The 21,925-nt window shown below is 47.2% G+C and overlaps 1 protein-coding gene across 7 annotated transcripts in view; it reads left to right on the top strand.

The window, feature by feature from the left end:
• The window catches only part of RGS7 (regulator of G protein signaling 7), a 174,746-nt gene that overhangs the window by 122,972 nt on the left and 29,849 nt on the right, over window positions 1-21,925 (top strand). For all 7 annotated transcript variants that reach the window (XM_080650877.1, XM_080650876.1, XM_080650882.1 and 4 more), the window contains 4 exons: window positions 3,102-3,153; window positions 16,304-16,368; window positions 17,736-17,812; window positions 17,919-18,000. In XM_080650877.1, the coding sequence (XP_080507003.1) occupies window positions 3,102-3,153; window positions 16,304-16,368; window positions 17,736-17,812; window positions 17,919-18,000 (276 nt within the window). The remainder of the gene's footprint in view (window positions 1-3,101; window positions 3,154-16,303; window positions 16,369-17,735; window positions 17,813-17,918; window positions 18,001-21,925) is intronic.

Here is a 21,925-nt window from a genome sequence, read left to right on the forward strand (position 1 = left end):
GTCGACCCCCGCACTCCAATTGGGGGCAGGGCCGGCTGGACCCCACGCATGCACGAATTCATGCACCAGGCCTCTACTATGAAATATTAAATGGTAACAGTTTTAATGGCCATCCCCATTTGAAATAGGATCTAAATATTTGTAAATCTAATAATCGGAGAATCTTAAAGCCAAGATTTTAAAAGACAGAAAAGCCAGGAAAAGCTGAATCCCTACTGTAGTATCTACCAAGACATTGTTCAGTCCCGGGGTTCACTTCCATGTCGGGGTATGGCTCCAAGAAGCGGAAGGTTCTAGATTACATTGAACTGAAATTCAGCTCCATGGAAGGATTTTCAAAACCACGAATTAAAATGGAAAACTTGTCATGTCATGTTTACAATTGTTCCACTGAACGATTGAGATTCTAGCCATTATTACAAATCTGAAAAAAAGCTTCAGGGCATGAGTGTGAGGCAAACAGAACCCTTCATTTCATTGGCATGCAACAATATGTAAATCGGTCTCAGTTTTTAGTGCATTTTTAATCATGTCATTTTGTATTAATGTAAACTTGCCGTTGTCCAATTTTCATCTCTTCGCTAATTGGAATTGACATCTGACATCATTTTCCCGGTCTCTTTTATGACTTTCACTACATTAAAAATGTGCCAACGATTATTAAGAAATGGCTGGACAGTTTTGGATTGGTTTTTATCATAGCTAAAGAAGCCAACACTCACACATTAAAATGCCCTAATGTCTGTGCAGACTGTAAAAGCATATTTTTAAAATTCTAGCAAGCTACAAGGGTTTGCTATTTATTAAATTGACTTTTACTGTAAATAAAAAAATTTTTCCTAGGAAAAAATCTTACAGTATTAGCGAAGAATGCTGCTTTTATGACATTTCCACATAATATTAGAGAATACAATAGTTTCATTCTTCTATTTTTACATTCAGGAAATTCTTACTAAATGATAAAAGAATAAAGAAAAATTGTAAGAATGCAGCAAGAAGACCTTGTGGTTTGAAAGAAATAAAAGAATATATCTGAACAATCTAGCTAGAATAGGTACTTTAAAAGTTGAATAGATATTGTGTGCGTACACACACACACACACACACACACACACACCCCTTCCAAAATAAAGAGTTGATCCGAAGGGAATAATGAACTCTAAGAGAAGTGTCTCAAAACCCAGCAGCCCACATGAAAGCAAGATTTTCATTACTTTGTCCCCCAATGGTGTCCCCAGAATCTTTTTTTTTAAATATATTTTATTGATTTTTTACAGAGAGGAAGGGAGAGGGAGAGAGAGTTAGAAACATCGATGAGAGAGAAACATCGATCAGCTGCCTCCTGCACACCCCCCGCTGGGGATGTGCCCGCAACCAAGGTACATGCCCTTGACCGGAATTGAACCGGGGACCCTTCAGTCTGCAGGCTGACGCTCTATCCACTGAGCCAAACCGGTTTCGGCTCCCCAGAATCTTTACCTACTTGCATTTCTAAGAAATTAAATCCGCAAAAGGCTTCCCCCACAGAGTCAAGTGGGATTCCGATGAGGGGCCTGTGTAAAGCCTTCCTAGCCTCTGTGTCTGATGGTTCAACCTTTTCCCCCTAAATTTCCGTGGCCCCTTTGTTCTCACGTGCACAAAACTCGTTATCAGTAGCTATCTCTGTAATACCGCAGCAACTGCCAAGGAGCAGAGAGGAAATCAGAAAACCCGGGGAGTCCTGAACAGCTCAGGATGCTCTCCCCGAAAACAAACAGTTCTCCCCATCACTCCCCTCCTGGGGATGCCTCTTCTAGAAGGTAGAATTATCAGATAGGCAATCAGAGATGACACACATGTGCTGGTTACGCATGGGTAGTTAATAAAATCCTACATCATAAAAGCCTAATATGCTAAGTGTTCGACCGCTCAACCAGTTGCTATGATGCGCACTGACCACCAGGGGTCAGACGCTCCGACCGGTAGGTTAGCTTGCTGCTGGGGTCCGGCCGATTGGGACTGGGCAAGACTGGCCAGACATGCCCTGGAGGCACCCCCCCCCCTCTCGCCCCGCGGTCTCTCCCTGGCCCCGATTGTGCACCTGTGGGGTTCCACGGCCTGGCCTGTGCCCTCTCGCAATCCGGGACCCTCAGGGGATGTCGGAGAGCCGGTTTCGGCCCGATCCCCATAGGCCAGGCCAAGGGACCCCACTGGTGCACGAATCTGTGCACCGGGCCTCTAGTTGACTAATAAATAAGACCACAAGGCCCATGTCTGCAGTCACTGTTCCGTTGGGTCCTGGGGTCACCATCATCTGAGAAGACAGAGTTCGATAGACAGGTGGTCATTGATTTTCCTCATGATCCGGAGCCAGGCATGTCCAGCTAGCAGAGCTAGGAAAGCCCTTTTAGAAAATATAAAGTGTTGACCATGACAACAGGGTCCTTCCGATCAGACATCGTCTTGGTAGTTTCGTCAGTTTGTTTCTAGAATTTCACAGAATCAGACTTCTGTCTGTTGTTAATCATATCCATCAACTAAGATATTGTAAGTTAAAAACATGATCTCTGGTTGGTGCGGTTTAAAAATTTAGAGCAATACAGGTCTATATGAAGAAATGTTTCTTAAAGAGAGAGGCCGGGGGGACACGTTATTTTTATCCGGTTGGATACCGTGAAGAGCTGTAGTATATATTTAATAAAACCAAGGCCAATGATGGCCAGACTGCGGGGAGAGAGTTTGACTCAAGCTTGAGCTTGGGATCGACCGATGGCCATGTTGAGGTACATGAGTCACAGGAAACAATTGGTTATATTTAAACACGTTTTATCCCAAGTCATGCTGACTGTCACCCTCTGCTTTCCGTCTTGGTGGACTCAAACGTTGTATGTCAAGTTGACATAAAATTGCAGCCAGTGTGGGATATCTTGGGGGCGGAATCATTACTCAGCAAAGACAATGTAGAAGAAAAACCTTCCGTCACCTCTCTGGATCACAAACAGACCTTCACTGAACTATTCTAGAATCTCGAGAATTGCTCAATATAAACACAGCTCATAAGCCAGTCACTCTGGTCATCATTTCCGTGTCTAACCTGGGTTCTGCTTCTTTTCATCTCACAGACGCCCTACTTTTGGCCATCCAATTGCTGGGAGCCGGAAAACACGGACTACGGTCAGTGCAATATCCCATTCCACGCGGGGCAGCCCGTGTGGCTGCGTGAACACGTGCTCGCATGTCCATTGCTTTTGTGATGGAGAGAAGAACACGGCCATTCTCGGGATGGGGCTCATGTTTCTAACCCGGAATTTACGAATGGCTGTGTTTTTTGGAAAGGTATACCAAACCCGGTGACAACTCTTTGCATGGAATAGTGTCCCCTGAGGCTGTTAAAGAAAAATAGATTTTCTTCTGACTAGGTTAAAGACATATAAACGAGCTTTAAAGAAAGGCTATTGTTACTTTTCCATCGCACATTGGCTTACTAGAAAGAGTTATTACAAAGGGGCTCAGAGGGTCAGAGTTCTACCTCCCCTCTCCCACCAGGCGGTGGGAGTTGTGGTAAAGTCCATTGACTTTCTGAGGTTTCATTTTTCTCACTATTTTTAAAAAATACATTTTATTGATCTCAGAGAGGAAGGGAGAGGGAGAGCTAGAAACATCAATGATGAGAGAGAATCATGGATCGGCTGCCTCCTGCACGCCCCCCACTGGGAATGGAGCCCGCAACCCGGCCACGTGCCCTGACGGGGAATCGAACCGTGACCTCCTGGTTCCTAGGTTGATGCTCAACCACTGAGCCACGCGCGCCGGGCTGATTGCACTGTTTCTCCGGCTGTTAAGTATCCCGAATGTGCTGTGCCGTTGTATTTCCGTCATTGTCATGGAACAAATTCTGGCAGGCTGTACATTCTGTGACGACCTGGGCTGTGTTTTCGTGTTAAGTTTGAGGTTGTTGGGTTCTGATTAAAGAAGCTTCTGGTTAAGCCAACAAATGTTTTTCTGGGCCTGCGGAGTCTCCCGCTGTTGCTTTCTGGTTTCTCTGTAAAGCTTTGGTCAGCTCCCAGCTGTTGTAATAAAAGTCACGGCGATAACACATTGTACTCACAGGTCACTGGGCTATTTGTCAGGTTCCAGTATTGTACCTCCAGCTGATGCCCTGGACGGGGGAGCAAAAGGCAGAGCTTGCAAAGCCTTCCCAAACATACTTCTGTTTTAAAATATATATTCTTATTGATTTCAGGGAGGAAGGGAGAGGGAGAGAGAACTGGAAACATCCATGATGAGAAAGAATCATGGATCGGCTGTCTCCTGTACGCCCCACGCTGGGGATGGAGCCTGCAACCCGGGCATGTGCCCTGACTGGGAATCGAACCGTGACCACCTGGTTCCTAGGTCGACGCTCAACCACTGAGCCACACCAGCTGGGCCATATTTCTGTGTTAAATGTATTTTACCAGCTGGACAACGATGCCTCTGCTTAGGTTGCAAGAGGATCTAGGATTTCTCGGCCCAACTTGTGGAGAGCGGCTACCGTGTTCGGACAGGTTCAAGCCTCGGACTGATGAAAGGGCACAGTCCTCTCATGGCCACGTGCAAGTCCCAGCGTGGAGGACACAGCCCTCCCCGCACAATGATAGCCAGCAGCTGTGGTTGTCAGCTTGAACCTATGGTCCCAACACGTGGCCCCAGGTATCTGAGTGACGTGGGCTTGATAGAGTTCAGGTGCATGGAATTGAGTAGCATCGAGACCCACGAGAATGTTGTAACCACGCCCTTATTTTGCCTCGTGGCATCTGCTATAAAATAAAGACTCGGCTTACAGACTGTGGCACTGTCGCTAGCTCTCCATCAGGAGGACAGTGTCCCACCAAGACCCAGCTTTCACTCTCTCGTCTTTTCTCAATCCTTCACCGCCCCCTCTCAGGGTCACCGAACCTGGCTGAGCTGGCGTGGCACATAAGGCGCCCTGGGGCTGAGTGTGCCATGGCCCTGCCGGCTCGCCACACCAACGGACTCTCTCAATTCTCAGTTCAAACCACCGGATGAGACACCTGGTCGCTAGCACATGCCCAGAGGGACTTGTGGGAATGGAATCACCGGGGCGCTCCTTTAGCAATTGCTGAACACACTTTAGAGTTGAAATCCTGTTCAGAAGCCGGGACAGTACCCTGGGAGGGCCGCCTGTCCCAGCCACAGGTCCACCATCTGGGAGGCGTTACCGAGCTGAGTAAGTGCCACGGCCTCTTTCCGAAGTGCCCTGCAGAGCCTCGGCGTGAACTCGGTAGACACACGTGTGTGTGGATCCTGGCCTCCACCCAGCCTGGCTGCCCCACCGCTGGGGTGAGCCAAGGACAGAGGACTCTCCCCCTGAGCCCTGGGTCACAGGAGGGATAGCAGGACCGTGACGGGTGGCAAATGGACACTAGAAAACCAGGAGCCCCAGACGCAAAGCCCCAGCTGACACTTTCCCTGATTCAGTGTATCTCATACCTGCCATGAGCAAGCCTGTCGGTGTCCTTCAACAATTCTATCGATGCCCTTGAACACTACGTGTGCAAAGCATCGCGCTCAGGCAATGACAGCAGGAACAGAGGGAAGCGAGAGGCTAAAAAGGAAAAAGTCAGAACCGTGATGTCACTCACGTGTGGGATCTAAAATTGAAAGCAACAGCCAAAACCAGTTTGGCTCAGTGGATAGAGTGTCGGCCTGCGGACTGAAGGGTCCCGGGTTTGATTCCGGGTCAAGGGCATGTACCTTGGTTGCGGGCACATCCCCAGTGGGAGTGTGCAGGAGGCAGCTGATCGATGTTTCTCTCTCATCGATGTTTCTACCTCTCTATCCCTCTCCCTTCCTCTCTGTAAAATATCAATAAAATATATTTTTTTAAAAAAATAAAAATAAAATAAAATTGAAAGCAACAAATGAACAAATGAGGCAAACAGAGTCAGAGACACAGACATTGTTATGGTGGTTACCAGAGGGGAAGGTGGGGGGTGAGGGAGGAGGTATAGAGTAAAGGGGGTCCAATATATGGTGATGGAAGGTGACTTGACGTTGTGTGGCAAACACACAGTGCCATTCACAGGTGATGTTTTAGAGAATCGCACACCTGAAACCTGTATAATCCATGTCGCTTTTTGTTTATTTATTCATTTACTGTTGAAAGTATTACAGATGTCCCCTTTGTTTGTGTGTGTGTGTTCCCCATTGACCCCCCTCCACCCTGCACCCGCCCCTCCCCGGCCTTCCCCACTCTATGGTCTGTGTCCATACATGCATCTAAGTTCCTAGGTTCACCGCTCCCTGTCTCCCACCCCCCAATTCCCTCTGAAATTAGTCCGTCTGTTCCGTGCCTCTGTGTCTCTGGATCTGTTCTGTTCATCAGTTCATTTTGTTCGTTAGCTTCCACCTAGGAGTGAGACCCTGTGATACTTATCTCTCTCTGACTGGCTTAGTCCGCTTGGCATGACGCTGTCCAGGTCCCTCCATGCAGTCACATGTGCTTTTGATTCTGAAGTAACCGTTTTATAATCAGTCCTGACAGAGGAGCTGACCATCTGTCCCCTGGACCTACATTTGCACGATGCGTTGTGTTGCCAAAAGGCTTAACGTTGAGCGTTTCCTTCATGTTCACAGCCACCCTGTGAAATCTGAAAAAAAGCACGTTAAAATTCTCATTTCTCAGGACCCTGGCTCAGCGAAGGCCGATGCCTTTAGCTTACCTAACCAGGAGCAGGCATCCGCTGACTGATTTGAGAATGATTCTTCCGCGGTTCGTCTGTGGGAACTCTGACTTTTACCCGTTGTACGTTTTTTTTGGGTTTGTGGAAAAATGGGGCCCACTTATCCTATCTAATAAAGAGGGAATATGCAAATTGACCATCATGCCATCACAAAGATGGCGGCGCCCATAGCCACAAGATGGCGGTGCCCAGTCCCCTCAGCCCCGCCGGAGTCCCCAGTCCTTTCAGCCCTGCTGGGGGTGGGGGGCGCCTGCCACCGGAGCCCCCCAGTCCTTTCACAGAAAATGGGTTGCCTCAAAAGTTGGTTAAGCTTCTTAGGACAAAAAGCATTCAAAATCTTTGAAAAGGGAATTCCAATATTTATAGAAGTTTGGACTAGACCAGTGGTCGGCAAACTGCGGCTCTCGAGCCACATGCGGTTTGCCACTCTGTTGACTAATGAGTTTGCCGACCACTGGGATAGGGGCTTAATCACAAGGAACAACAACAGCCTGTGATTATTGGAATCGAGAGTCTAGGTCAGTGGTTGGCAAACTCATTAGTTAATAGAGCGGCAAACAGTGGCTTGCGAGCTGCAGTTTGCCGACCTCTGGACTAGACAATTCAAGATTATTTCCACTACAACCCTCTATGATTTTGTGATATTAACATTCTGAATTCACATAGTACCGGCTGTATTGTATGTAAGCAGATATTATTTAAAGGAATGGCCATTATTATTAAAAACAACTCATGAAACCACACTGTTTGTATGTCAAGGACATTCTGGGTGATTTTCCTAATGGCTGGAGTTAATGCCCCTAAAAGAGCAGTCGGACATCCCCTGAGGGGTCCCAGATTGGAGAGGGTGCAGGCTGAGCTGAGGGACACCCCCTCCATGCACGAATTTTGTGCACCGGGCCTCTAGTTCTTTTATAATCTTAACGAAGCAAATTCTAAGCCCGTTCACAGCCCTCAAGTGCTGCTCGCTCACCCATCACTCCCCCTCCCATCTTTTAAAAAATCCGGAAATCATGCTGGGGACCTCTGGAGAAGATCCAAAGGAAAGGATACAATAATCGGGTCAAGTTGAAGGCTAAACATTAAAGGTCAGCTTTCTAGAGGCCAATGAAACAGGTCCTTAAATGTGTTTGCAAAGTTCTGGCTCACCCCAATCCTTTTTCTTTCTGCATCAATTAGGCTATTTAATCCCCTCTCCTTGTACGTCCGGAGTGTCCTAGGGTCTTATTTCAGCAGGAAGTTGTATGAAACGGCTCCCAAGGCCGCCTTCCTTTTAGGATCTACCCTTGATTCAGTCTGACTTTTTCTCTAACTGGGTTCAGATTTCAACTCCGTTGCTGATGAGCTGTGTCCTTGAAAACTTGTTTCATCAGCCCAGCCCAGACTTTGAGAGGAGGGAATTACACGTTAGCCGGAGGGTCAACCTATGAACCAGAGTTCCATTCCCGGTCAGGGCACATGCCTGGGTTGCCGGCTCAATCCCTAGTAGGGCGCGTGCAGGAGGCAGCCGATCCCTGATTCTCTCTCCTCACTGATGTTTCTATCTCTCCCTCCTCCTTCCTCTCTGATATCAATAAAAAGATATATTTTTTGAAAGTTGTATAAACACTCCGTGCCTCAGTTTCCTCATCCGTAAGACAGGTAATAGCCTGTGTGGAGGGTTAGCTGGCTAATTTATAAACAGTGCGTGGCCCCCAGCAAGTGCTAGATAATCATTAACTTATACTTATTTTCAAGCTATTATTCATATTATAATTATCTTCCAAAAAGAAGAGGCCTCCGGGACTCTCTGTCAGCCAGGAAACAGACTTTTATTTGATTAAGTCCACTTTATGCCAGAGCTCAGGACAGGAGTGTGTGTGTGTGTTGCAGGGGGTGGGGTTGGGGTGGGCGGGGCAGCAGGGAACCAAGATTCTGCAAACCAGCTTTTGCTTTGGGAAACAGGAGGAGTGAAGACACGAGAGATGGAAACTTGGAGAAGAGGGAAGTACACACACGTTAGCCAAGTCTTTTGTTTCAAATCGGCTTTTCCACCCGGCCGGCGTGGCTCCGTGGTTGAGCATCAACCTATGAACCAGGAGGTTGGGGTTCCATTCCCGGTCAGGGCACATACCTGGGTTGCGGGCTCGATACCCAGTGTGGGGCGTGCAGGAGGCAGCTGGTCAGTGATTCTCTCGCATCATTGATGTTTCTCTCTCTCCCTCTCCCTTCCTCTCTGAAATCAATAAAAATATATTTTAAAAATAAATAAATAAAGTCAGTGTGTGTTTTTTATTCACTCTACTGGCTGCTTGCCCGAGCTCACCGTCACCTCCGGTGTAGGTTAGGTATTGGGGTCACCATCCAGCAGACCCAGAGCTGTTTTCATGTTTGCCGTCACCTGGGGATGTTCTGTGCTCAGCTTTCAAAATCACCACGTGCGTCGTATCAGCTTGCACTCTATTTAGATCATAACAGGAACCAGGTGCATTAATTTGGAGCCAAACAATGCATTTCAACCATCAGTAAGAGAGCGACTGTGTTGTGCTGTTTTCTATCATATTATTTTCTTTAAATTGTGCTACCCACTTTTTTTTTTTTTACAATCCATGTGCCTCATGTAAGCTTGAGTGATTTTTTAAAAATATATTTGTATTGATTTTAGAGAGAGGAAGGGAGAGGGATAGAGAGATAGAAACAGCTATCAACCAAGGCACATGCCCTTGACCGGAATCCAACCTGGGACCCTTCGGTCTGAGGGGCCAACAATCTGTCCGCTGAGCCACACCGGTTAGGACTCAACTTGAGTCATTTTTTAAAAAAAATATATTTTATTGATATTTTACAGAGAGGAAGGGAGAGAGATAGAGAGCTAGAAACATCGATGAGAGAGAAACATCGATCAGCTGCCTCCTGCACACCTCCCACTGGGGATGTGCCTGCAACCAAGGTACATGCCCTTGACTGGAATTGAACCCGGGACCCTTCAGTCCACAGGCCGACGCTCTATCCACTGAGCCACACCGGTTAGGACTCAACTTGAGTCATTTTTAAAAAAATATATATTTTATTGATATTTTACAGAGAGGAAGGGAGAGGGATAGAGAGCTAGAAACATGGATGAGAGAGAAACATCGATCAGCTGCCTCCTGCACACCTCCCACTGGGGATGTGCCCGCAACCAAGGTACATGCCCTTGACCGGAATCGAACCCGGGACCCTTCAGTCTGCAGGCCGACGCTCTATCCACTGAGCCAAACCGGTTTCGGCTTGAGTCATTTTTTTTAAGTTTCAGTCACATCCTATCACACTGCTCACAACCCTCAGTGGTGCCCGTGACACTGCACCCCAGCCCATTGCCTGAGCCCCCTCCTCCCCCGGGACCCACCCTGCTCTCCGGGTTCTGGCATCCCTGCTGGTCCCCTGCCCAGGGTGGTCCTTGGCTGTGCTCTGACGGGAGCTCTCTGCCCTCAGCTCTTTCTAGGGCTGGTCTGTTCTCCAAGTTCAGGTCTCAACTCACATGTTACCTCTGCAGAGAGGCCTTTCAGGATCCTACCCTGTGACTTGGTCCCTCCACCCCCATCTCTGTCTGTCCCCACCCCCCGTCTCTCTAGCACAGCCTTGTGGCTTACATGATGTGGGTTTTATTGTCCAAGGCCTGACTTCAACTCTTACCTCCACCAAGAGTCACTTAATCTCATCCAACCTACACGGCCTCATCTGCAAAATGGGAAAATTAATAGCACCTGCTCGTAATAGCACCGGGCGGTTCGAACTCGGCAATGCATAGGGAACACTTAAGTAATTCTTGGCTCACGCAAAGCATTCAGTAAATATCGATGTCGCTGTTGCACTATGCATAGCACTGTCCGTTGTCCGTCACTCTCTGGACCAACACGACGCAAGCTAAGGGCAGTGATGCCCCCCCTGGGCTCCTTGCTGTGTCCTGGGGCTTAGGACAAGCTTGGCACGGGGTGGGCACTCAGTGGCCATTCATTGAACACACGAGTACAGCCAATATCCATCCACACCCCTCTCGCTTGTTCTTCTGTTTTCTCCCCCTGGAACGCAGATGCTCTGTTCTTTTACAGGAATTCAGATACTTGGCAGCTTCGAGCCATGACTTTACATAGACCCTCGCGTCCCCATCCATAAAGATGATGAAAACCTTTCTTCTTAAAAGATGGTAAAGCTACCATCTTTTCGTTTTACCAGTCCAGACTGAGTCATTGATACGCTGGCGCCCCCTCGAGGTAGAGGATGGGATTACAGCAGCCCACCACCTCCCCACTCCTGGCTACTCCCCCCCACCCCCCCCAGTACAGGGAAATTGGAAGCCGTTTTGTCTGCCTTCTCCATGCCATCCTTGTTTTGACTTTCTCTAGAAATTAACCTCTTGGAGGAGAGGGCTCTCATCTGCTTTGTTTACAGCTGTACTTCCTCACTGAAACCACAGCCAGGACCAGCCGTGGGCAAACTACGGCCCGCGGGCCGAATCCGGCCCGTTCGGCTGTTCTGTCCGGCCCGTGGAGCCGAAAGAGCGGAGGGTTCTCTTGCTCTCCCCTCCGCTCCTTTACTTTGAATTTATATTAGTTCACACAAACACTCCATCCATGCTTTTGTTCCGGCCCTCCGGTCCAGTTTAAGAACCCATTGTGGCCCTCGAATCAAAAAGTTTGCCCACCCCTGGCCTGGACCTTAGTAGACATTTAGTAAAATATCTGTTGAATGAATAAATAAATGGATGAAAAAAAGAATAATCTTCTTTCTCTTTCTCCCCTGAAGTCCCTGAACGTTGAGGGCCACTGTTCACAGAAAATAGTGATCACTTGCTTAGCTGTAGGCAGGGCTTCCGTATGGAGATGATAAGAGAGCATAGGAATGAAAATAATGCGCGAAGAACAAAATTGAAAATAAAAAGTAATTTAATTTTGTCAAATTGCCTGTTACAAAGAAAGCTAGTCATACGTTTCCTAACATTTATGTTTAAGGTAAAAATTGTAAAGGTTTCGAAGTCATTGGGCTGTGTACTCCTGGATATAAGACATATGCGTTTCGTTTTCATTATTTGAAATTCTTGGCGTTGATAATTCATGGAAGTTCTACAAGGAAGAGGCATCCAAAAAATGAGACACTAAAAATCTCAAACAGCCCTAGCTGGTGTGGCTCAGTGGATAGAGCGTCGGCCTGAGGACAGAAGGGTCCTGGGTTTGATTCCAGTCAAGGGTACATGTCTGGGTTGTGGGCTCGATCCCCAGTAGGGGGCGTGCAGGAGGCAGCCAATCCATGAGTCTCTCTCATCATGGATGTTTCTATCTCTCTCTCCCTCTCCTTTCCTCTCTGAAATCAATAAAAATATTTAAATAAATGAGTAAAAGTTGGGGTATTTTTCAGATATTCATTCAGCAGTTGTATTTGTCGTCTTTATGAATGGTATGTACTGCTTGTCCATAGTTAGATATTGGGATCTTAAGGATTTTTTCACTAACCTCTGTGATACAACTCTGTATCCATTTCTCGTGAACATCAGTGTTTATGTAACAGACTACTCTACCTTATAGAGCAGCCGTGGGCAAACTACGGCCCGCGGGCCAGATCCGGCCCGTTCGGCTGTTCTATCCGGCCCGCGGAGCCGAAAGAGCGGAGGGTTCTCTTGCTCTCCCCTCCGCTCCTTTACTTTGAATTTATCTTAGTTCACACAAACACTCCATCCATGCTTTTGTTCCGGCCCTCCGGTCCAGTTTAAGAACCCATGGTGGCCCTCGAGTCAAAAAGTTTGCCCACCCCTGTTCTAGAGCTTTATGCAACTGAGTGGGGAAAAACGAATGTCGGTATCCACTCTCTGTTTAATTAGACGTGTGGTCCAGAAACTTTTGACTTTCCATCCCTAATTCTAATTCACGTCAAAGCCAAATGCGATGCCCTTACTGCACAGCTCTTGTAGGCAGAGTTGCCCGTCAAGCCTTCTCAAACCTTCTTCCCCCTTCGTGACAAAGACTCCTATTAAATGACTTGTCTGTTTGACCCTCCAATCAATCAGGGGTCCTCAAACTTTTTAAACGGGGGGCCAGTTCACTGTCCCTCAGACCGTTGGAGGGCCGGACTATAGCTTAAAAAAAACAACTATGAACAAATTCCTATGCGCACTGCCGGCCCGGGACGCGTCGGCTGCTAAGCAGGACAGGCAGCAGCACCCGGCGGGCCGGATCCATGTCCTCGGCGGGCCGCAGTTTGAGCACCCCTGCTCCAAGTCCTTGAGATCATCTCATTATAGCCTCCCAGAAAACTACCACAGAGAGATATATTTAAACTCGACATGGAAAGGGAACCCTGGGTAACGGAAAACATCTTACGTAGAGTTCCAGGAGTGGCTGTTTCAGTTGGTATTTTTGCTGTTTTGATAGTGTGTGTGTGTGGGGGGGGGTGGGAACCAAGGGTTGTGTTGTAAATGATTCACACTTTGCACCTGAGCTTAGGTCCACGCACAACACCACACAGAGCATCTTTGGTGCCTGGATAGCTAGGGATCGGTGCAGAAACACTTAGCCTGAGCCCCGGTTTTGACTGTGCCTGACTACCCTCATATGAGTTGTTCCATCTTTGATAAATTGGGACGTTTCCTGGAATCGAAACCCTCTCTCATCTGCTTGGCCGTCCTTCCTTACCCACGAGCGTGCCCAGGGTTGGTAACGCTCTACTGAGAAACAATAAAAGTGTCATCTGCGCCTGTCAGCACACTGCACTCTGTCTAGACGAGCTGGTGAGGGTTGGGCCCTCTGTCTTTACCATCTTAGCCTGACTTTTTTTAAAAAAAAATATATATATATATATTTTATTGATTTCAGAGAGGAAGGGAGGAGGGAGAGAGAATCATTGATTGGCTGCCTCCTGCATGCCCCCAACTGGGATCAAGCCAGCAACCCGGGCATGTGCCCTTGACCGGAATCGAATGTGCCCTTGACCGGAATCGGACCTGGGACCCTTCAGTCTGTAGTCCGTCACTCTATCCACTGAGCCAAACCAGGCAGGGCTTAGCTCAACTTTCAACAGTATCCATGGGGCTCCCTGCTCTGCTGACACAGCCTTTTCTCTTCTTCCTCTGGGCCACAGAGACTGGTAGAAATCACTTGAGTTCATTTGACGTCTAAATAGCTCCTCTGAAAAGATCCTGTTCATTGATTTACTTATTCGTTCACTCATTCCACAAATGCATGTGAAACCATGTACTGGTGCATCCTGTCCACACCTTCCTTCTGTTTCCCGGGGAGTTAAAGAAACTGTGCCAGCCCAGCCAGCGTGGCTCAGTGATTGAGTGTCAACCTATGAACCAGGAGGTCACGGTTCGATTCCCGGTCAGGGCACATGCCCTGGTTGCTGCTCCATCCCCAGTGTGGAGTGTGCAGGAGGCAACCAATCCATGATTCTCTCTCATCATTGATGTTTCTATCTCTCTCTCCTTCTATCTTCTTCTCTGAAGTCAATAAAATATACACTGAGTGGCCAGATTAGTATGATCTCTGAACGCATAATCATCTGGCCACTCAGTGTATATCCTCTATCATAAAAGGCTAATATGCAAATTGTCCCCTCGACCAGGAGTTCGACCAGCAGGCAGGCTGGCCAACCGCCCATGTCCCCTTCCCCTGGCCAGGCTGGCTGGACCCCACCCATGCATGAATTCATGCACCGGGCCTCTAATACACACACACACACACACACACACACACACACACACACACACTGAGTGGCCAGGTTATTATGCATTCATCAGAGATCATAATAGTCTGGCCCCTCAGTGTATAAATATATTTAAATGTCATAGGACAGACAGCTATGGCAAAAGATGTATAACTTCCTAGTGAAGACGCATCTGAAAATGTTACCCTCCTCTCGCTTTTATTCATGAGTTTCCCTCATGAGTTTGGGAGTATATTTTCCCATAGGGCTCTTATATGGAAAAGAACAAAGATTTAAATGACCAGAATCAATAAAGCAGGTGGCAGCTGATGCAAGAGGAGGTCAGAAGGAGGACTGACTGATGGGACGCTTAGCTGGGCTGGAAATGTGATTAAAGGTAATTCTCCAGGAAAGCTGAAATGATTTAATGCGCTGTGTAAGCAGGTTCAGTCTTTTTCTCCTGAAGAGACAGCCTCGGGGACATTGCACACCCGCTACCATCTCTCCTACCCACTGCGGAAAACATTTTGCCTATTTTGTTGAGAACACAGTGATCTCTGGAGGAAGACTTTTCCAAGAGTGAGCACAGATGACGGCAATCTGAGCATTAACACATCACATCATTTGTGTTGTTGAAGTTTGACTCTGATCCGTTTGGAACATCCGTAATTATGAAAACCAGTCATTTGGAAATCACTCATCTATCTATATATAAAAGCCTAAGTGACCGTTACTACGAAATGACCGAATGACTGGTCGACCAGTCCCTATGATGCGCACTGACCACCAGGGGACAATTGTTCAATGCAGGAGCTGCCCCCTGGTGGTCAGTGCACTCCCACGGGCAACCTCCCGTGGCTGGCCAACCACCCGTGGTCCCTCCCCACCGGCCGGCCAGCCCTGATGGGTCGGGATCGCTGTCCAGGCTGAGGGTCCCCACCCGTGCACGAATTTGTGCACCGGGCCTCTAGTATTAGTAGAAAAATACAACTAGCATGGGAGGTTGTAGAAAGATGTGTTCTAAAATCATCGCGTCAGTTCTCGGCGTTTGCAGTCACGTTAGCGTCATTCCATGGTTGGCTGTCCTTTGCCTTGACCTTCATACAGGAAACGTTAGGAGGCAGGCATTGAAGAGATAGCACCCATGTTCGCCGTGGCCTCAGATTTCCTGTGTTTCCGAGCTGTTTCCTCGGCGATACCAGTGAGACTTCATTATCAAAGCCAGCCGGGGGTGCAGCTTAGTGCAAAGACAGTGTTTCTAAGGCACCCCCAGAGCTAGCCTTACACAAAGTTGGTAGTCCTTATCCCGTGGGTTAAACAGCATCTAGAATAGATAGAGCATATGTCGAATTTCATGAGACTCAAATGTCATATATTATGGAAAAGTGAGAAACGTATTCTGGTAATCGGGACTGTCCCAGAGGGCTCAGAATAGTCTGATGTTATTGAGAGTCACTGGTGGTCCTGAAATAAATGCTCGATGGCCATGCTGTTGTCACCGTCCTTTCTCCATCTGTCATCCGTCCGTAAATCTGCTGCCCAGATGGACTGTCTCTGGCAACCAAGGCGTCCAGCTGGCGTGGCTCAGTGCTTGAGCATCAACCTGTGAACCAGGAGGTTCGATTCCCGGTCAGGGCACGTGCCTGGGTTGCAGGCTTGATCTCCAATAGGGGGCATGCAGGAGGCAGGCGATCCATCATTCTCTCTCATCATGGATGTTTCTATCTATCTCCCACTTCCTCTCTAGAAGCAATAAATAATATATTTTAAAACATTTAAAAATAAAAAACATTGCAACCTCAACTTAAAAAAGGTGACCAAGACCAATACGTCTCGATGCGTAAGGCTGTATTTTTATTGTCGGTGCCTCGGTGTTAATAAGCCGGCAGGAGATGATTGATTTTTGATTTGTTTCCTTCCAGCGGTTTACCTCTGTAAGAGAACGATGCAGAACAAGGCCCGGCTAGAGCTCGCCGACTATGAAGCTGTGAGTACTAAGGACATTCTACTCAAGGAAGTCATAAAATGAACAGGAATAAGGCTCACAGTCATTTCAGGCCTCTGGCAACCTTCTCCATTCATGGGTTGTGAGGGTCAGGTTCTCAAGGGATCAGGTAGCGTAAGGCTTAATAAATCTCTGACTTGCTTGCTTTCTTGCATTCTCATTGAAGACAATGACATTCTGAGTGCACAACCTCAGAGTAGAGGGGGAGCATATCTTATTTGCAAAAATTGGCTTCAGCCCGGCTGGCGTGGCACAGTGGTAGAGTGTCAACCTATGAACCAGGAGGTCACGGTTCAATTCCCAGTCAGGGCACATGCCCCGGTGGCGGGCTCCATCCCCAGTAGGGGGCGTGCAGGAACAGCCGATCCATGATTCTCTCTCATCATTGATGTTTCTCTCTCTCTCCCTCTCACCCCCCTCTCTGAAATCAATCAATATATATATTTTTTAAATGGACTTACACGTAAACCCTTTAGATACTTGCTTATTGTAGTGAAGATATCCAAATTTAGAGAATTAAAGAGCATTTATATCGGGAAAATAGATTATGCAAACCACTTGCAGGTTGGTCACGGTCAGCAGATTCAATTAATCGGATGTCATCTGTTCAGGTAACTACTATGTCGTGATCTACTGGGTTTGAAACACTGTCTGGAAAGGGTAGCAGGCTGCCAAGCATTTTCACTGTTGTCAAGAACTGGATGACTGATGGAATCAGTAGTAGAATCTGCGAAGTGGGCACAGATTCTACTGTAGGATACTGAAGTCTCGTGAAATTGGATATATGCTCTATTCTAGATGCCGATGGAGCACTTTTTCTTTTAGGCCAGGTAATGTTAGCCTTTTGGATCTTCAGCTGTGTTCTCTACAGTCAGTTACTCATAAAAATTAATATTTGTCATAGGTTTCCCTGTGTTTCCCGATGGCTGGTAATGATAGGCTTGGCTGTATTCAGGGAACGTGACGTATCATTCGGACCGGAGTGCATTTTCTACTTTAGAAATTCTGTATTTGTTTTCTTCATTTTTAAAAAATATGGTTTTATTGATTTTTAAAGAGGTGAGGAAGGGAGAGGGAGAGAGAGAGATGGAAACATCAGTGATGAGAAAGAATCTTGGATCGGCTGTCCCCCCCTGCACGCCCCCTCCTGGGGATCAAATCTACAACCTGGGCATGTGCCCTGACCGGGAATCGAACCGTGACCTCCTGGTTCATGGGTCGATGCTCAACTGCTGAGCCACGCCGGCCGGGCTGTATTTCTCTTCTTGATGAATACATGAGGTGGGTGAACTGGAAGGCGAGAGGGAAGATGAACAGCGGAACGCCTTCACCAGTGCTGTACTTTTCAGGAGAGCCTGGCCCGGCTGCAGAGAGCCTTCGCCCGCAAGTGGGAGTTCATTTTCATGCAAGCAGAGGCACAAGCAAAGTGAGTCCTTGTGAGTCTCTCGGAAGCTCCGTTCCGGTTGAGGCCCTTTGTTCAGAGAGGCGCCGTGGTTAGCACTACTGACGGCTCTTTGTTCTGATATTGACAGAGTGGACAAGAAGAGGGACAAGATCGAAAGGAAGATCCTCGACAGCCAAGAGAGGGCCTTCTGGGACGTGCATCGCCCTGTGGTAAGCCACTGTGCCCCCACGGCCTCCGTTCATCACCTCCGCCTTCGGAAAGTGAGGGGTGCCCCGTGAAAGTGAGAGAAGACTATTGTAACCCTGTAATTTCCCCAAAGTCTTGGCAAATTCGTTTAAGGAAAGATGGCCACTTTTGTGTAAGATGACCAGGGTTCAGTGATGCAGAATCTATATACATAAAAGCCCAAGCGACCGCTCGACCGGTCAACTGGTAGCTATGACACGCACTGACCACCAGGGGGCAGACGCTCCGACCAGTGGATTAGCTTGCTGCTGGGGTCCAGGCGATCAGGACTGGGCAAGATGGGCTGGACACACCCTGGAGCCCTCCCACGGTCCCTCTTCGATTCTGAGCGTGCACCGGTGCGAGGGACCCCACCGGTGCACGGATTCATGCACCGGGCCTCTAGTTTAATTTATAAGACTGCATTTTTTCCCCCATGATATCACTTGCTTACTTACGCTCGCCATTGGAGTTGCTTGATCCTTTCAAACACTCGAAGGAAGGAAACTATTAACACTTTTCTGGATTTATAATAAAAGTGTGAGTCAACATTTTGTTCCTCCTCTAATTTTGGTAAGCCTATGAATAACCTGCTTTGGATATCAGGTTTCATGGGCAAACATTGTCGATGGCTCAGACTCCAATCAGCTTGTTCTTTTTTATTTTTAATATATATATATTTTTATTGATTTCAGAGAGGAAAGAAGAGGGGGAGAGAGATAGAAACATCAATGACGAGGGAGAATCATGGATCGGCTGCCTCCTGCACGCCCCCTAACTGGGGATCAAGCCCACAACCCGGGCATGTGCCCTTGATGGGAATCAAACCCGGGACCCTTCAGGCCGCAGGCCGACACTCTGTCCACTGAGCAAATTGACTAGGGCTGTGGTTGGCAAACTGCGGCTCCCGAGCCCCATGCGGCTCTTTGGCCCCTTGAGTGTGGCTCTTCCACAAAATACCACGGCCTGGGCGAGTCTATTTTGAAGAAGTGGCGTTAGAAGAAGTTTAAGTTTAAAAAATGTGGCTCTCCAAAGGAATTTCAGTCGTTGTCCTATTGATATTTGGCTCTGTTGACTCATGAGTTTGCCGACCACTGGACTAGGGCATCGGCTTGTTCTTTTAATGATGTAACTTGTACCTACATACACGCATTCAGCAGTTTTTCTTACACAATAACGCTAAACCGTGTGTCTCAGTTTAACAAACAACGAATGCCCTTTCATAATTTCAGAAGACTTAGTGTAAGGAATTAAACAATGTTCAGGACTATTCATGGGAAAGCATGTCTGATCTCATCTGTTTCTATCTGATGCTGTGTCTGTGTCATCTGTGTATTTCTGTAAATACAGATAAGGCATTAGAGAATGATATTTACATACGTATCCTATATAGCAAAAGGCTAATATGCAAATTGACTGAACGGGGAACAACCAGTTGCTATGACGTGCACTGACCACCAGGGGGCAGACACTCAATGCAGGAGCTGCCCCCTGGTGGTCAGTGGGCTCCCACAGCGGGACCGCCGCTCAGCCAGAAGCCGGGCTCACGGCTGGCGAGCACAGAGGCGGTAGTGGGAGCCTTTTCCGCCTCCGCGGCAGCGCTAAGGATGTCCGACTGCGAGAGGGCGCAGGCCGGGCTGAGAGACCAACACCCGCCCCCCCAGCCGAGTGCATGATTTTCGTGCACCGGGCCTCTAGTTATTAGAATAAATAACAGGTTCCCAGCATCACAGGAATCAAGATTGATGAGAATACCTTAAAATTGTCCTCTCGATGATCTTCAGGTTCGGACCAAAATAGGTCTGCCTTCCAAAAATTTGTTTGAGACGTATCTGTGTCAGCTTCAGATAGCAGTGCAGTTGTTCAAGTCCCCGTTGAGTTTTTCTCTCTTTCGAATTCACAGAAGACTGGAACTGAGACTTAACTGCTTTTCCAACTCGAAATTCCGCTTGAGTTGCATGGCCAACAGTGAAAAAGGATTATGAGTTCCCAGGCACAAGTATTGCAAGGCTGTGAAGGAGGGTTTTGTTTATTTGTTTGTTCGTTTGAAGCCATCTCTAGAAGCAGGTCATCGCACTGTCTGTGCGTGTGTCTACTTTAGGCCCCTGGACCTCTGATTCACCCCCCCGCCGTGCCGGCTCCCCGGCACTTTAAATTGCTCGATTTTTTGGTAAAACTAAAACTGCTCAAAGATAGTATTTTTTTTTTCTAGAAAAAGCTTAGATAAAATGCTTTTAATTGTTCTTAATATATTTTTTATTTATTTCACAGAGGGAGAGTGAGAGAGAGATAGAAACATCCATGATGAGAGAGAATCATGGATCGACTGCCTCCTGCACGCCCCCTACTGGGGATTGAGCCCACAACCTGGCATGTGCCCTGACTAGGAATGGAACCATGACCTCCTGGTTCATAGGTCAATGCTCAGTCACTCCCTTCCTCTCTGAACTCAATAAAAATATATTTTTTAAAAAAAATATGTACTGTGTTACAAAAGGAAAAAATCTTTTCCCATCATTTAATTGTATTTGAGCCAATACGTGTGTCTGTTACAAACCTTAAGTTTCCAGAATCCTGTCTTCCTGAAGAATTTCCAGGAAAATGCATATATCTTACTATCAACTCTCTTTGCCACCTCATTCTTAAACCTCCCTTCCTTTCTCATTTAGGGCATCATTTTGCTCAGTCACACATCAGCTGCAGTGATTGATTTTATTTTATTTATTTATTTTTAAAAAATATATTTTATTGATTTTTTACAGAGAGGAAGGGAGAGGGATAGAGAGCTAGAAACACCGATGAGAGAGAAACATCGATCAGCTGCCTCCTGCACACCTCCTACTGGAGATGTGCCCGCAACCCAGGTACATGCCCTCGACCGGAATCGAATCTGGGACCCTTCAGTCCGCAGGCTGACGCTCTATCCACTGAGCCAAACCGGCCAGGGCGATTTCATTTTATTTTTATTATTATTTTTTTAAATCCTCACCCAAGGATATTTTTCCCATTGATTTTTTAGCGAGAGTGGGAGGGAGGGAGGAAGGGTGAGGGAGAGAAACATCAATGTGGGAGAGATTGATTTGAAGGAGACTTGTTCTCCATTACTGACTGACTCAGAGGCCTGCTCTTCTGAAGAGTCTTATTATCCCAAGTCACTCCAACACATGTACCTCCTGCTGCAATGAGTAGAAATGCATTACGCCAGGAAAGGAATTAAACGGCATTTACATTCCTTTAAATAAAATACCAACAATAAAACCAAAAAATTCTAGCGTCTGTTTCTCAGCCCATTAAGACATTTCCATGAACACAGCGGCAGCAATATTTCTCAGGAACATGCACATTTGGCTCCTTCGGGAATTCATTCCGAGGCATTCAATTCTGCCTTTTAATAAATAGTATTAAAGTCATGTAACAGCACAGCTTAATTCTGTTGAAAATAAATTCACCTTTAAATCGCTAGGAATAACTTACGATTCTTTTCTAGGCCAATGTAAATGCCACCTATTATTCCTTACATCCAATATTATGTCCTTAATATTCTATCTGGCAAATGGTACGTATTTGGACGTTTTTATTAAGTGCCTATTTGGTCATGGAAATGTTATCTGTATCTTACTGGGAAGATATGTTCAGCCGTGTAGGACACCAGCGTATGTATAACATCTCACGTGATTTGGCGCCGGCTCCTGATGCATATTATATATGCTTCAAAAAGATAACTGCCTTTTTTGCCTGGCCGGGTGTGGCTCAGCAGCTGAGCATCGACTCACGAACCAAGAGGTCACCAGTTTGATTCCCGGTCAGGGCACATGCCCCGGTTGCAGACTTGATCCCCATGTGGGGCGTGCAGGAGGCAGCCGATCAATGATTCTCTCTCCTCATTGATGTTTCTATCTCTCTCTCCCT

This window comes from Plecotus auritus (assembly GCF_963455305.1).
Source record: "Plecotus auritus genome assembly, chromosome: 14".
In the NCBI taxonomy this organism is placed as follows: Eukaryota; Metazoa; Chordata; class Mammalia; order Chiroptera; family Vespertilionidae; genus Plecotus; species Plecotus auritus.